At 46.4% G+C, this 15,770-nt stretch overlaps 1 protein-coding gene across 1 annotated transcript in view; it reads right to left on the bottom strand.

Moving 5' to 3' along the window:
- The window catches only part of Dock2 (dedicator of cytokinesis 2), a 469,609-nt gene that overhangs the window by 448,210 nt on the left and 5,629 nt on the right, over nucleotides 1–15,770 (bottom strand). Inside the window, exon 2 of the mRNA XM_045152647.1 lies at nucleotides 1,667–1,750. Coding sequence (XP_045008582.1) covers nucleotides 1,667–1,750 — 84 coding nt within the window. The remainder of the gene's footprint in view (nucleotides 1–1,666; nucleotides 1,751–15,770) is intronic.

Genomic DNA, 15,770 nt, shown 5'->3' with positions numbered 1-15,770 from the left:
CTGAAGGGAGGGGCAGGGCCTGGGTGATCAGACCCCTCTCCTCTTCCTCCTTCATTCCACCAGCCACAGAAAGCAGATATTCTGTGTCCTCCCATACAGGAAGAGTCACAAGCTGGCCTAGCGAGGGAGAACTGCCAGCAGCTTAGCTGGACCATGAGGCTGAGAGAGGGCTGAGCATGGGTAATGCATGCAGCTCAGCCAGTCATCACCGCCGAGCTATGCTCTCAATAACAAGTGCATCATTAGTATAGGAGACATTGATATTCATTTGCTTGTCCCCGTGAGTGAGTCTAAAGCCACTGGACTTTGTGCAAATCTTAAGTATCGTCCCATACCACCCACCACCACCACCATCATGGGTGAACACAGCCCAGTAAGCACTTGGCTCACTAGAAGGTGGCACCTTTGTGGGAAGGAACAGGTGCCTTTCTGGCCACCTCATATCCCCTGCTCCACAGCTAGCTGCACTTGCGCACTGCACAAATCACACCCTGGGAAGAGAAGTCTTCCTGAAATCTCAAGTGCACGGGACAGCAGTGCCTTTCTAAGTATGAATGATGCTGTTTTTTCCTGCATGGTAGCATTTGTACCCTTATAGAGGGACACCTCAATAGAACGCTAACCCAAACAAACCCACAGCTGTGGTGCATGCAGAGCATAGCAAACACCAAAGCAGCCAGCTAGGCTTTTGTTAGCAAACAAGAATACCTAAAATAATAAAGTAATTTTTTTGTTCAGTAAACTCTAATTAGAGTCATCCCCTAGCATCCTGGGAAGGTTGGCTGTAAGACCTCATGCAGACACCAAATCTCACAGATGCTCAAGTCCCTTATATAAAATGGCATAGCTGGGCTGCAGAAGATGGCTTAGTAGTTAAGGCATTTGCCTGAAAAGCCAAAGGACCCCAATTCAATTTTCCAGGTCCTACATAAGCCAGATGCACAAGGTGGGACATGCATCTGAAGTTCGTTTGCAGTAGCTGGAGGCCCTGGCACATCCATTCTCTCTCTCTCTCTCTCTCTGTCTCTATCTCTCAAGTAAACAAAATATATTTTTAAATGGCATAGTATCTACAAGGAACATGTATATATCCCTACATGTATTTATTTATTTATTTACTTGCAAACACACACACACACACACATAGAGAGAGAGAGAGAGACAGAGAGAGACAGAGACAGAGACAGAGAGAATGTGTATTCCAGGGCCTCTTGCCATGGGAAATAAGCTCCAGACACATGCATCACTTTGTGAATCTGTCTTTACAGGGGTATGAGGGAATTGAACCCAAGGCAGGCAGGCTTTACAAACCAAGCACCTTTATCCACTGATCCATCTCCTCAGCACCTCACATGTATTCTAAATGATCCCTGTTATTTGTAATACCTAACACATGGCAAATGTTGTATAAATAGTCATTACATTGTATTGTTTATGGAGCAATGGCAGGAAATGACTTCACATGTTACAAGTACAATTTTTTCCCAAATATTTTTTTTCCATTTGGTTGAATCTATGGATACGCAGGGCTAAGTGCATTCACTTTGGCAAGGTATATATGAACAGATCACACAGATACATATTTAGAAGGTATTCTAGAGGTTCCTGGCATACACTTGGAGTTACGCAATGAAAGCATCTATGGGACACATGCACAATAACTCACCTCCACAGGTCTCCTGTATTTGCACCACATCGCCAATCTGCAGAGTGAGCTGGGAGGCTCCATTACCTTGGAAGTTGTAGATAGCTGTGAAGTAGAAGCCAGAGACTGTCAGGGAGATGTCTGATGTCCTGATACCTTGACTCCATGCCTCTTCCTACCATCCCTGCATTAAGTCTGTTCTGCACTTTCGTAACTCATATAGTCTACAAAAATCTAGCCCAGAAACCATCTGCCCACTTCAGTAGTCAATCCAGGCTCAGCCTCGCTCCTAAGGATCTCCACATACTGAATCTGACCTCTCCCAACACATGTCCTGCAGTGCAGCCCATGTGACCAAGACTACATATATCATCTGTGTGGCTGGCTTCTTGCTGTACTCCAGGCATGTACTTGGCATCTCTTCCTTCCACCCTCTGTGATGGGCGAGCCGTGATCTCCAGGAAAGGCTGAGCCCTTTGGCCAAAGTTATCATGCTAGGAAGTACCAGAAAAAAGTCACAGCCAACTTCCATATTCTCATCCACCTAGATGGTATGCTTTCTGCTCCTTATTATTCCCATGCCAGAGGGGGAAAAAAGCCTAAAATTTGAGACTCTCCACATTACTTCACAGCTAAGTGAACATCTCTGTCTGAGTGAGAGGTAAGCTTTGGATGTGAAATGTCTTTGATAGGCTTATGCTTTGAAAGCTCAGTCCTCAGGCTGTGGCACTATTTTCAAGGTGTTAGGACATGGGCCTGGCTGGGAAGAGACAGGTCAGTTGGTGTGGGCCTTTGAAGGTTCTACCCACCCCTGACTCCAGCTTGCTGACTCTGCTTGCTGGCCCACCAAGCTGTGGTGTGTCCTGCCACACATTCCTACTGCCACAGACTGAGATACTGTACTGTGCCTTCTCTCGATGATGAACTAAAATTCCTCTGGAAACATAAGCCAAAGAAAGCCCTCCCTCCCTCAAGTCGTGTCCATCAGATAATTTGTCACAATGTTGAGAAATGTAAATACATAAGGTATAGCTGTTTCTCACCCAACCGTAACCAAGTTCTGTGCCTAAGACTTCACCAAGGCAAACCTCCAAGTCCTGCTTCCTCCAGGCCACACTGCCAGTGGTTTCTCATTGGTTCTGGAATTCATGGGAGCAAGTACCTAATATCTAGGCATATTCAGAATGCTTTGCATTCTCCTCCAAGCTGTGAGCTCTAGGGAGCAGGAGTTGGCTGTGAACATGCCCAGAGTTCTTTGGGCACTGTCACAGGCACTTCTGATCACTTGGGACATGAGATCATGGGAGTTACTACAATAGGCATGCAGGCTCTGCTCAACGTCACCCACCGCCTCCTCTTCCAACCCCACAGCAGTCTTGAGGATGGCAGCCCAGCTATCTGATGTGAGTTTATGGAGGTGGAGACATCACACAGGACCCTTTCCCAAGCAATTATAATTACCTGCTTTGACCTGTTAATGTGTTCCCTATAGGACCAATACCAAGAACTGGCCCTTCTTTCCCTCCCCAAAACTCTCAGGTAAGAAGTAACTCAGCAGAAGGCATTGATAGAAACCGTTAGTAGAAAAGAAACTACCTTTGCCCACAAGGGCAAGGGATGAATGAATGAAAGAAAACAATAATTGGCCCCAAGCCCTGAAAATCCAAGATCAGAAGTGAGATGCTCTGAAGAATGAGGGTTTCACAGTACAACCACCTACACCAAGGCATTCAGAAGGCCACACCCGAGAGTTGGATACATGCTGAGAAAAGATACAACTCTGGCTGAGCTTCAAGGGCCAAGCCAGCAGGAAGTCAGGCTGGGGCCAAGCTGTGACTGTCACCCCAGTAAGCCCTGAAGGCATGGCCCAGCATAGAGCCTGGCTGCAAAGACCAGGTATTTGGGGACCTCAGTGGCCATATACAAATATCAGAGTCCTCACAGAAACACTTGGAAGAATTCACTAGCAACCAAGGAACGACCACCAATGTCAAGCAAGGACAACAGACACTGTGTAGGGAGTACAATATGACTTCCAAGTTGTCATAATACACTGTACCAGCATATTGTAATATTCTAATATCAATAATAGCATGTTGTGATATTCCAATATTAATAATAGCACATTATAAAATTCTAAGCATCCAGTTTTCAACTCAAATTTATGAAGCGTGTTTAGGTTCAAGAAGTATGAACTATTCACAGGAAATATAAATTAAGAGAAACTGTACCAGAAAGAGGACAAATACTAACTTTTTAAAATATTTATTTATTTATTTATTTATTTATTTATTTATTTATTTATTTATTTATTTGAGAGCGACAGACACAGAGAGAAAAACAGATAGAGGGAGAGAGAGAGAATGGGCGCGCCAGGGCTACCAGCCACTGCAAACGAACTCCAGACGCATGCACCCCCTTATGCATCTGGCTAACGTGGGACCTGGGGAACCGAGCCTCGAACCGGGGTCCTTAGGCTTCACAGGCAAGCGCTTAACCGCTAAGCCATCTCTCCAGCCCAACTTTTAAGACAAAGACATTAAATTGTCTCATATATTGCTCAACAATTCTTCAAGAAGGAACAACGAACACCACCATAAAATGAAACCAGAATAATGACTTCAAAATAAAGGCTGTCATTAAAGATATAGAAACTCCAAAAAGGAGCTGTGCATGTTGATGTACAGTTGTAATCTCAGCACTCAAGACGATCACAAATTTGAGGCCAGCTTGGCTACTCTGCAAAAATTTGCCTCACATTATTAAATACAAGCTCTGGAGCTGAAACGCACAACAAATAGGGAAAACATCATAAAAAGCTTCAACAGTAGATTTCAGAATTAAAGAAAGCTGATGACCCTAAAGACGGAGCAGCTGAGCCTAGACCAGACCGAGAAGGAGAAATGAGCAAACGAAAGGGAAGATCAGAAGAGGCTTTTGTGTCACACAAAGCATACCAACACGCACATACCAGGAGCTCCAGAATGAGAGAGATGGAAACAGGTTAAAAATAAAAATAAAAAATGAGGGTTAAGGTCAAGTGGATACTGGAGTTCAGGTCTCAGGAACCCACATAAAGCTGGACATAGTAGCCAGGGTCTGTCATCCCAGCCCTCCTCAGGAGAAGTGGGAGGAGAACACAGGAGAATTTTTGGAAGCTCCTGAGCCAGCCAGCCTGGCATCAGCAGCATAAGTAAACGATAAGAGACCGTATGCCAAGCAAGATGGAACGCAAGGACTGACACCTTAAGTTGTCTACTGACCAATACATGTGGCTACATGTGTGTTAGTTGTGTTTAGTCACAATTACAACGAGCATCTGAGTGCTGAGGACCTGCCATGTGGGGAGGCTCTCTGTCAGGAAGGAGAGGCGTGCTAGTGAGCCGAACAGCAGCAGGAGCACAGGTTTGTGCTCTGGGAGCCTGAAGCTCCTCCTCTCCCAGCTCACTCTCCAGCAGCAGGAAGCTGACTGGAGCCACACAGCAGGGCCTCCACAGCCCACAGGAAGTGGCTGCCTTGCCTGCAACAGTGGTCTGGCCTGTGGAGGCCAAATGCTTAGAAAGCCCAAGGTAGCCCACAGGCCCCACATGTGGGAAAAATGATAACTTCCTCAAGGAATGAAAGGCCCATGGTTAAACCTATGCACTAGCTTTAAGAAGAAGAGGGTGGGCTGGAGAGATGGCTTAGCGGTTAAGCGCTTGCCTGTGAAGTCTAAGGACCCCGGTTCGAGGCTCGGTTCCCCAGGTCCCACGTTAGCCAGATGCACAAGGGGGCGCACGCGTCTGGAGTTCGTTTGCAGAGGCTGGAAGCCCTGACGCGCCCATTCTCTCTCTCTCCCTCTATCTGTCTTTCTCTCTGTGTCTGTCGCTCTCAAATAAATAAAAATTTAAAAAAAAAAAAGAAGAAGAAGAGGGTGATCCACAGGGTAGGTATCCTTTGACCCACAGGCAGTCGGGCCAATTTCCAGATGCTTCCATGCCTGTTCCAACTGCTGCCAGCTGCAAATAAGATTCCCTTTCCTTAGAGTTGGCACTGTAATGCCAGCTCTGACCCATGGTTGCTCAAGGGACCAGATGAGAAGACTACACTTTAAACAGGTTGTCACTGGCCCTAGAGAGAAACTAACTGTCATTGGGCCTCCCTTCGTTGGAAGTGACTATTGACTGACATTAGTCCTGATGAGAACCCAGCTTCACTAGTCATTGGCATATATACCCGACATGGTTGTAAGCTCCCCCTCCACAGACATTTACTCATGTAATCCTCACATGATCTCTTCCAAGTTGGAAGTATCACTTCCAAATTTCAGGTGAGGCACAGAGAGAGGCTAGCTAACTTGTGCCGGGTCACACAGCACACTAACTGGGAAGACATGGATCAGCGGCTGACCTCCTGCACATTCATGTGAGACGTCGCTAGATTCTTTGTGTAGGCTGCTTTTCATAACAGACACCCACTCCAATGTCTAGTTATGCTTTCATCTCTTCCTCCCATTGAACTCCGTACTTCCTCTTGAGTCCCACCTCCCTGGAAGATGCCCACCTGAGCCACATCAAAGGGCAGAGTGGCTTGGGAGGAATACCAACCCTGCCATTTATTGCTGTGTGACCTTGGACAAGTGACTACACCTCTCTGGGTCTTATTTTCTTTCAAGGGGAATGTTAATGGGATGTATCTGGCAAGATTATTAACGTAGCTAAGCGAAATTGAATGCAGGGTATGCCTCATCAACTTAACTCCTTTTGGGGTGTTCTCTGGCATGGAAAATCTCAGAGAGGCCATAAACCTCGGGAATCAAGATCCAGAGTTTTGGACACTGGACTTGGACAAGATCCCACTCTCCTGAGGCCTGTTCTGTCCTTTGGTTTTGGCCTCAAGCTCAGGGTGACAGTGTGAGATATCCAGGCTGTGCCCTGCGCAAGGTTACCCAGCCAGAACAATGAGGTTGGCACTTAACCTAGGAACCGTGTGTCAGGGCCTCTGCCCTCCCCAAGTGTATATATATCTGCCTGATGTATCTTGCCTGGGTGAGGGGGAAGGACACTTGAAAGAAGAGACTTCTCTGGGCCTTAGCTGCTCCAGCTGCCAAATGAAGGGAATAATAGTCTCTTGCTTGTAGGTGTCCTTTTAGGGATCAAGGGAGAAATGAAAGGGGGTAGCTCTGTTCAGAGTGGTCAGATGCCTCACATGGTCTCAGATGTACGGTCCGCTGACCTGTGCTGCCTGAGCCCAGGAACCAGGACATGCACACGGATGGCTAGAAGAGCCAAACTGCAGTTCACAAGATTTTTTTTAAGGAGTTTTTGTATTTACTTGTCATCGGGCCTCTCCCTTCGTTGGAAGTGACTATTGATTGACATTAATCCTAATGAGAACCCAGCTTCATTAGTCATTGGCATATATACCCGACAAAAGAGGTTGGGGAGTGGGTGTGCCAGGTCCTCTTGCCAATGCAAACAAACTCCAGACACATGCGCTACTATTTCATGCATCTGGTTTTACATGGGTACTGGGGGCTTGCACTCAGACTGGCAGGTTTTGCAAGAAAGTGCCTTTAACCACTGAGCATTCTCCCCAGTTCCTACTAGCTCATGTTAACCATTTCTGAGTCCTTTTTTGCTTCCCTTAAATGGCCAAGAGACACCCAATCTATCTTTTGTATAAGCTAGCCTATCACAGCTCCTGATAAGTGAATGATGTAGCCACACCCCTTTGTGATTTAGAGCCCACTGTGAAATGTCAGAGAATATTCTAGATGGATTAGCTACAGATAAGCGTGACTATCATCATCTTTTAATTGGATGATCTTATTCTCTGTCAACATAGGATTCCTGAAAAGCTTACCTGAGACAAGTTGCACATATCATGCCTGGCCACAATAAAAGCTCAATAACAAGTCACTTTTCCTTTTGAACAGTATTACAAGTCCTCCTTCAGCCATTCATTCAAAGCTGCTTTATCTCACCTTCAACTCCACTCTCTTGACGTTTGCAGCCAAACGGCACCATGGGTCAACAGTGAAGAAATGAACGCTTTTTCAAAGGACAAATCTAGAGACAGCCTGGGAGATTCCTCTTCTGACTGGTCCCCAACTCTCCCCCTGCATGACTATTGCCATTCGGGACACTTGGACATGAACTGCAGGCTTTACCGTATCTTCCCCAAGCAGGCTCTGCACTGACTCCCTGCTCCTCCAGCTCAGAGCTGACAGAGATAGAGATTAGGAGCAAGGTAGCCTTATTTTGTAGGAAGCTAGTCAAGGATACAGGCCTCCAAGAATGTGACTGTCAACCTGCCCTGGCCGGACTAAGAGGCAAATAGAGTTGGAAACTAACCTTGACTCACCAAGGTGTCAGGGAGGAGCAGCCCTGCGTGCTCTTCACTCCCTGCTGCTCCCTCCTTGGAACTCTTTGGCCAGCTCTTTGTGAGCCTTTTGCCTAATCCACCAACCAAAGGGTTCTATGTACATGGAAGTGTAACCAGTATAGTGCATCTAAACTTTGTGCCTAATTTCCACACTGGCCAAGGACAGGCTGGTCCTCAGTACACAAAGGCTGCTGAGGCAGACTGCTTGGTGACGATCCCTCCACTGCAAGGAGCTTTTACTCTAACTTTTAATTTTTTTAAATTTATTTTTATTTTTACTTATTGGACAGAGAAAGAGGGAGAGAGAGAGAATGGGTGCACCAGGGCCTCCAGCTATGGCAAACGAACTCTAGACGTGTACGCCCCCTTGTGCATCTGGCTAACGTGGGTCCTGGGGAATTGAACCTGGGTCCTTTGGCTTTGCAGGCAAATGCCTTAACCGCTAAGCCATCCCTCCATCCCTACCCTGACTTCTTAATAAGACATGGCTTCTGTCTGCATTCATAATCTTTCTTTATTATCAAAACAAAGAATTCACCTCCAACCCAGCAACTCAGGAACAACAGGACTTCAGAACCAAAATTCCAGTATATGGAAACCATCCACAGCAGGGCTTTGCCTCTGGATAGGGTTATCATGTCTGCACACAGTAGACAGATGGAGGGTGGGGCATACTGTGTTTTGGTCTCTGTCTCCTAATGGTTTTTCTCTGGATCCCTGCCCTTACCTTCTTCCTACCAATATCAGGTTAGAATGTTCAATGAATCTGTTTAAGAAGTGTTCGCCTTTGGTGGCAGTTTGGTTGGCACATGCTCATAATCCTAGCATCCAGGAAGCTGAGGTAGGAGGATCCCTGTGAGCTGGAGAACAGCCTAGCTGAGAGTGAGACCATGCCTCAAAATAAAAATGCCCATCAGATCTTCAAACCGTGTATCTAAGGACTGGCTGATTCTCAAAGCTTCACTGGAGTAGAAGCTAACAAAGGAAGTGGCTTTCTCACCAACTGGGTTCTGTTAAATTTTTCTAAATGACTAACAGGAAACTCCAGGCCAAGATGCCACCCTTAGCTAAATGTGACTGCTGATCTCTGATCCTGTTTCAAAGGCCAAGGTGAGAGCAGATCACTAGGGGCCTAAATGCTGCTCACTTTTAAGTGTGTGATGGGAAAGGTGGAAGAACTAGAGGAAGACAGAAAAAAGGGCAAAAGTAAAAAACCCACTGACATCATTACCCATCCCCTATGACAGAGAATGGAGCAGGGGGACAAGTTTACCCCCAGCCTTGACCCTCAGCCAGGGCACAGAGCCACTCCTGGCTCTCCAGCATAGGCAGTCCCTTCCCTCCCACCGAGGACTTGGACTCCTCCTGCATCGTGTGCTGTGCACCGTCAGTTCTACCTAAAGATATGACGGAACTCCACTCACCAAGAGCCCAATTCAAGGGACACAAGGTGAAATTAAAAGCCAGTGTGATAGTCGTGTGGCTCACAGATACAGCTAGAGTAGTGTTTGTGTCTTGTGCAGTGTTAGAAATTCAAAGCAATGCTTCCCTTTATTTATAGGCAAGGAAAGTGGAGTATTCAGCACTAATTGTGACATCTCTATCACAGCACACACACACACACACACACACACACCCAAGGCTCAGAGACCATTTCAGAAGAGGTGTCAGAAAGAATGTAAGAGCCAAAGGAAGGGAAGGAGTGCCTACAATACCGTCTTCCCGATACAAGTTGGCCTTGATATTCATGACCACACAAGACCTGCATAAGAGGAAGGAGAAAAGATGATGGCATCAAAATAGGAGAGAAAACTTGTTGGAAAGAAGAAGGTATTTAATTAAAGGGGAATTTAAGAAGGGGAAAAGACAGGATGGTGCAAGGACATTATAATCATGGCATATTGTTTATACTTATGGAAGATGCCAACCAGAAAGTTTTTTTTAAAAAGAAAGGGAAATAGCTTATCTACCAGAAAAAAAAGACAGATAAGTAGATAAACAGACAGATAATTGAGTCATCTACATCTCAGCACTGCACACAGTATTTCCCCAAAAGTGGTAAACGAGTACTTAGTACTTAAAGGCAAAGCACTAAGTCCCTACTTTCCTCAGGAGACATGCTGCAGGCGGGCCTGCCATTCTGAGCATTGAACACAGTGACAGATAAGATAACTTATTTGCGTCCATTAATTTAATCTTCACAGTAATACTTTGTTGCAGTTTACCTTCTCCTTGCTAAGACAAAACACCCAACCAGAAGCAGCTTGTGGGAGGAAAGGGTGCCCTGCAGGCTTACAGTTTCAGGGGAGAGTTTTGTCATGATGAAGGAAGCAGGCTCACATCTCACATTTCACATCCACAGCGGCAAGACAACAGCCAGCATGAGCTGGTTTTGAACACACAGTAGGTTGGGCTCATCAACATCAAAGTCCACCCTACTGACACACTCCTCCTCAAGCAAGGCTCTATCTCCCAAAGGCTCCAACAGCTGGAGACTAAGTAGGAAGCTCAATCACAAAAAAAAAAAAAAAAAAACCCTGAGGCTATGGAGGACATTTACATTCAAACCTTCCCATCCTCTGACTAATTATTCTCTGTCTAGCATAAAGAACTGGGGCAAAGGAGATATCTCAGTCCATAAAATGCTAACCTCACAAGCATGAGGATCTGAGTTTCATCCCAGAACCCATACACTAAATGCCAGGTGTGATGGCATGTGCCTGTAATCCCAGATCTGGGGAGACTGGCCAGTCAATATAACTTACTTGGCAAGTTCCAGGACAGTAAAAGAACCTGTCTCAAAGAAAGGTAAACCCAATTCCTGCAGAATGACACCTGAGGCTATCCTCTGGCCTCCATATGAACACACTTATCTGTATACACACACACACACACACACACACACACACACACACACACACAAAGAGAAGTTCAAGAACTCATCTAGGCAATTAGCTCAGTGTAAACTCACTTACTAAGTGAGTTAAGCCCTGGGTTCAATTCCCAACACTGCCAAACAAATGAACCAAAAAAAAAAAAAACAAAAACAGAGAGGAGATGGAAGGGAGTGAGAGGAAAGGGAAAGGAGGGGGGAGGGAAGAAAGAAAGAAATTATCCATGGTCACATGGATACAAAGCTGTAGAAAGTGGACTTGAACACAGAGCAGAGTCAAGTCCTTGCTTCCCTAATAACCTGCTCCAGGCATCACACTATATGCACTGGGATTTGTTTATGTCTTGCATTCCCTCAGCTTCGTCTTGTAAGCAACTAAATTCCCAGAACTGAGAAAAACACCTGGCCCACAGTAGACATGCAATCAACGTTTATTGAGCTCTGTATGTATACCAGTTAGGTTGATAGGAAGTGACTTTCTTGAGGGTGCTTTAAGACATGCTGACCCAGAACACTGCCAATTTGTTTGTAGACATCAAGTGTCCTATGACCCTTCTAGTTTGATCCCTCTGCCTCATTTAGGACCTTGCCCCTTCCTGGCATGTTTGAAAACAGATGATTCAGCCAACAGCAAGTGTTCAGAGAGTTTAGATATGTTTCTATGTAAGAAGAACAAAAACAATAATGGAGAAAGAAAACCAGCTGAAGCTCACTTCTCCAGACCCTGAGCTGGGCTTCACAGATCCTCCACTCCAGGGGGAAGCAGATGTGGCCTGCACACCCACCTCACAGTCAGGTTCAATGCACTCTTGGAAATGCACCAGCAGTGTGGTGTGCCAAAGACAAGGCAGCCAGCAGCCTCAGCACCACAGCAGCACTGTGACGTGGCTCCAGAGAGGGCAGCTGACGTAACCCAGCAAAGCTCAAAATCTAGGTGCATGTCAGCCAACCAGGGCCTAGAAGATAGGGGAAGAAGGCAGAAGAGTAGAGTAGAAGGAAGAGGGGCGTGGAGGAGGGGGACCCAGCCAGATGACAGCAGAGGACTTGACTCACCAGCGGAGCTCCCCAAAGCCCTCCTGGACAACCATCTATTTAGTCCTCACCATAGTTCCAGCAGTGGGCGTAATTATTGTCCTATTTTACAGCTAAGGAGGCAGAGGTCATAAAAGGCCAAGCAAATGATCAGGGTGACAGTAAGAAAAGCAAGTCGTGATTTTGCCACAAGCAGACTGGCCTCCAAAGCATGGCCTCTACCTTTCTACCACTTGCCTTGCTACTGGGGGGATGGGCTTGGCGCCTCCACTGTGCCAGGAGCTCCAGGTCCCTCGCTGGACCATGACAACAGCCTCCTGGGCTGCGCACTATTATTCAGCATTTAGTGAGCCACAGAGGCCTGCCACACAATAGCAGGAATGTTGGGGATTCTGACGATAAAATCTCAAGTCAGTGACTCCTAATCAGGGGCTATTTTTCCCCTAGTGATAATTTTTCTTGTTCTGACTTGGGGTGTGGTGGAGGACTACAGGTTCTTTCTAATGGGTACAGACCAAAGGTGTTACTTAACCCCTGCTATGGTTTGCACACGGTCGGCCTGTACCACACGGGCACTGGAGACTTGGTCCACAGAGTGGTGGTATCAGAAAGTGGTGACGCCCATAGAGGCGGAGCCTAGTAGAAGGTTATTAGGTCACTAGGGGCATTGCCTTTCAAAAGGAGACCAGTTTGTTCCTGAGAGAAAGGCACTGAAAAGAGCAAGCTGTTAACCCTCCCCAGCCTTGGGCCCTTCTGACGGTTCTCGCCTTCCACCCTCATCACTGTGATACCTGCCGCTGGCCATGGAGTGCTCCGCTGCTGCTGCCCCAAGGCCGCTGGCGAGTCTTAATGTTCAGCTTCCAAAATTACGACCTAAACAAAGTTCTTTTCTTTATATGTATCCTGCTTTGGTTATGTTATGATAGCAAGAGAAAATGGACCGATATTGCATTATACAATGTAAAGGATGACCCTCCCCCGTCCCGGCCAAGAAAAGAAACATCGGACTCACAGGAGCAGCAGTGCTGAGAACTCCTGCTTTAGTTAATGATGCTGGCATTTGACTGTCTCTGTGTCAGTACTCTCACAAGTACAGGCAAGCATGCACACACGCGCGCGCGCACACACACACACACGTTATTACATACACTTGCTTTCACACATTGGAGTTGGCGGGGGAGGGTGAGAAGTTACATTGAAATCGACCAAATCGCCCTCCACCCCCTAAGTGTAACATCTGTTATCAATCTGCTGAATCCTGCAGTGTAGAGCAGGAGATGGCGCTGGCTCTCGGCCCTGGAAATCTACTTGAAAAGTCAAAACAAACAAGACGGAAGAGTCTAGCTGCAGCCACAGCAGCTATGGGCTGTCAGAGGACGAGCGAGGCCCCATGAGGGAAGTGAAACTAGAGGGAGGAGAGCCTGACGAAGGGCAAAGGGCAAGAGAAGAGGTGTGGAAAGGGCAAGGAGCAGGGCCGGGAATCAGCCGGATGGGTGAGGATGGACAGCAGGGCCTTCTTTTTTTTTAAAATTTTTATTTATTTATTTGAGAGCGACAGACACAGGGAGAAAGACAGATAGAGGGAGAGAGAGAGAATGGGCGCGCCAGGGCTTCCAGCCTCTGCAAACGAACTCCAGACGCGTGCGCCCCCTTGTGCATCTGGCTAACGTGGGACCTGGGGAACCGAGCCTCGAACCGGGGTCCTTAGGCTGCACAGGCAAGCGCTTAACTGCTAAGCCATCTCTCCAGCCCAACCACCAGGGCCTTGTTAATGGAGTTCCAGGGTGAACCGGCAGGCTCGGCCCACTGCAAAGGTCCAACATCTGGACACCAGCGCACAAGCACACTGGTCATTCCTTACTGTGGTGCTTCCCCAGGACACAGACAGCATCCTGGCAGGGAAGGGTTCCGTGAAGCAGGAGGGTGAAGACAAGATGGAGTAGCTCAGTCCATCTGAACCTGGTGAAGTCACAGAAAATGAAAAACTTCCCGCCCTACGTCGCTGGGTCAACTCTCCCAACCATACCTCTACCCACCTGCTCAGCCATCCATCCATCCATCTTATCAACAGCTAATGCAGCACCTCCTCTGAGCTAGACAGAGATACCGTCTTGCTGTCATACAGCTTACATTCTATGCACGATCCCAGACAATTTAACACCGGACTGCACAAAAATAAATATGATGTGGTTGGTAGCGGAAGCCAGAGGCGCTCCTGCCACAGCCTGTGAAGCAGGACACTGATGCTAACAGCGGTACCCTTTGCCACCTCATGTACAGAGAGAGATTACCACTGGGCTGTAAGGTTCCCAAAGGCAGGGACTCTGCATCCAATCCCCAACTCAGAGCTACCCGTAGCAGACCCTCAGGTGACAAACTGATTTACAGCATGAGAATTGTTTTCTGATACTTTGCAGCTCCTGGCCCCAAGAATTCATTCTTTGAGCAGAAAGTTTTGGCTGTGTCTATTGCAATATTTAAAGAAAAGGGCTGGAGAGATGGCTTAGCAGTTAAGGTGCTTGCCTGCAAAGCCAAAGTACTTGGGTTTGGTTCCCCAGGACCCATGTAAGCCAGAGGCACAAGGTGGCACATGTGTCTGGAGTTCATTGGCAGTGGTTGGAAGCCCTGGCCCACCCATTCTCTCTCTCTCTCTCTTTCTCTTTCTCTCTCTCTCTCTCTCTCTCTCTCTCTCTCTCTCTCTCTATCTCTATCTCTCTCTATCTCTATCTCTATCTTATCTCTATCTCTATCTCTATCTGCTTTTCTCTCTCTCTCTCTCTTTCTGTCTATCTGCTTCTCTCTGAAATAAATCAATAAATAGCTTTTTAATTTTTAAAAAAAAATAGTTATACCTACACAAGACCATCATAAGAGGAGGGAAAGAGCACGACATCAAAATAAAAGAGACTTATTGAGATGGGGAGGGGAAGGTATTACCATGGGATATTTTTTTATAATCATGAAAAATGTTTTAAAAAAATGAGAAAAAATAAAATAAGATTTAAAAAAAGAATAATTACTAGGTACACATTCTCACAGACCTTAGCTGGCTTCTAGGAATAGGTTTGAGTGAAATCATACCACAAACTGCACATGTGCACATTTTTTTGTGGGCAGATAGGGGGACTTAGCTTCCACTGGATGGATACTCGAGGGAGCCCACTGGTTACAGTAATTAGTTTCTCTGACCTCCTGCTTTCCTGCTATTGGCCTTGAGCTACATGGACTCAGAATTAATCCCTAATAGAGCTCTGCCCACAGACAGCACATTAGCCAGTGGGAAAGACAATGTACATTTACATAACTACAAGACAATGTGTCCTCCAGAAGTCCATGTGTTGTAAATGTAATTCCAAAATTCATACACTACTGGACTTTGGAAGTAGGGCCTTTGGGAAGTAATTAGGATTGGATGACTTCATGAGGTTAAGACCCTCAGCATGGCTTTAAAATGGAAAGAGAAACTTGAATCAATATACTTGTTCAGTTTCACCATGTGATCCTTTCCACATGTTAGGGCCCGGCAAGAATCCCTCAGCAAATTCTGTGATGATGCCCGTGCTGGGCTGGGGAAAGAGCTTAGTGGTTAAAGGAACTTGCTTGCAAAGCCTTCTGGCCCAGGTTCAATTTCCCAGCCATGCACATAAAACCAGGAGCAAAAAGTGGCACATGGAATCTGGAGTTTATTTGCAGTGGCAAGAGGCAGTCTATCTGTCTCTCTCTCTCTTTCTCTTTATTGCAAATAAATAAATAAATAATTTTAAAAGGAACAAAACACAATGTAAGACTTAAATGATTTACTGACTGACTCAGCCCGACTGCTTCTCAATTCAC

This window comes from Jaculus jaculus, chromosome 6 (assembly GCF_020740685.1).
Source record: "Jaculus jaculus isolate mJacJac1 chromosome 6, mJacJac1.mat.Y.cur, whole genome shotgun sequence".
NCBI classification, from domain to species: Eukaryota; Metazoa; Chordata; class Mammalia; order Rodentia; family Dipodidae; genus Jaculus; species Jaculus jaculus.
Note: the sequence above shows the minus strand (reverse complement) of the source record. Positions and strands in the feature narration are given on the sequence as shown.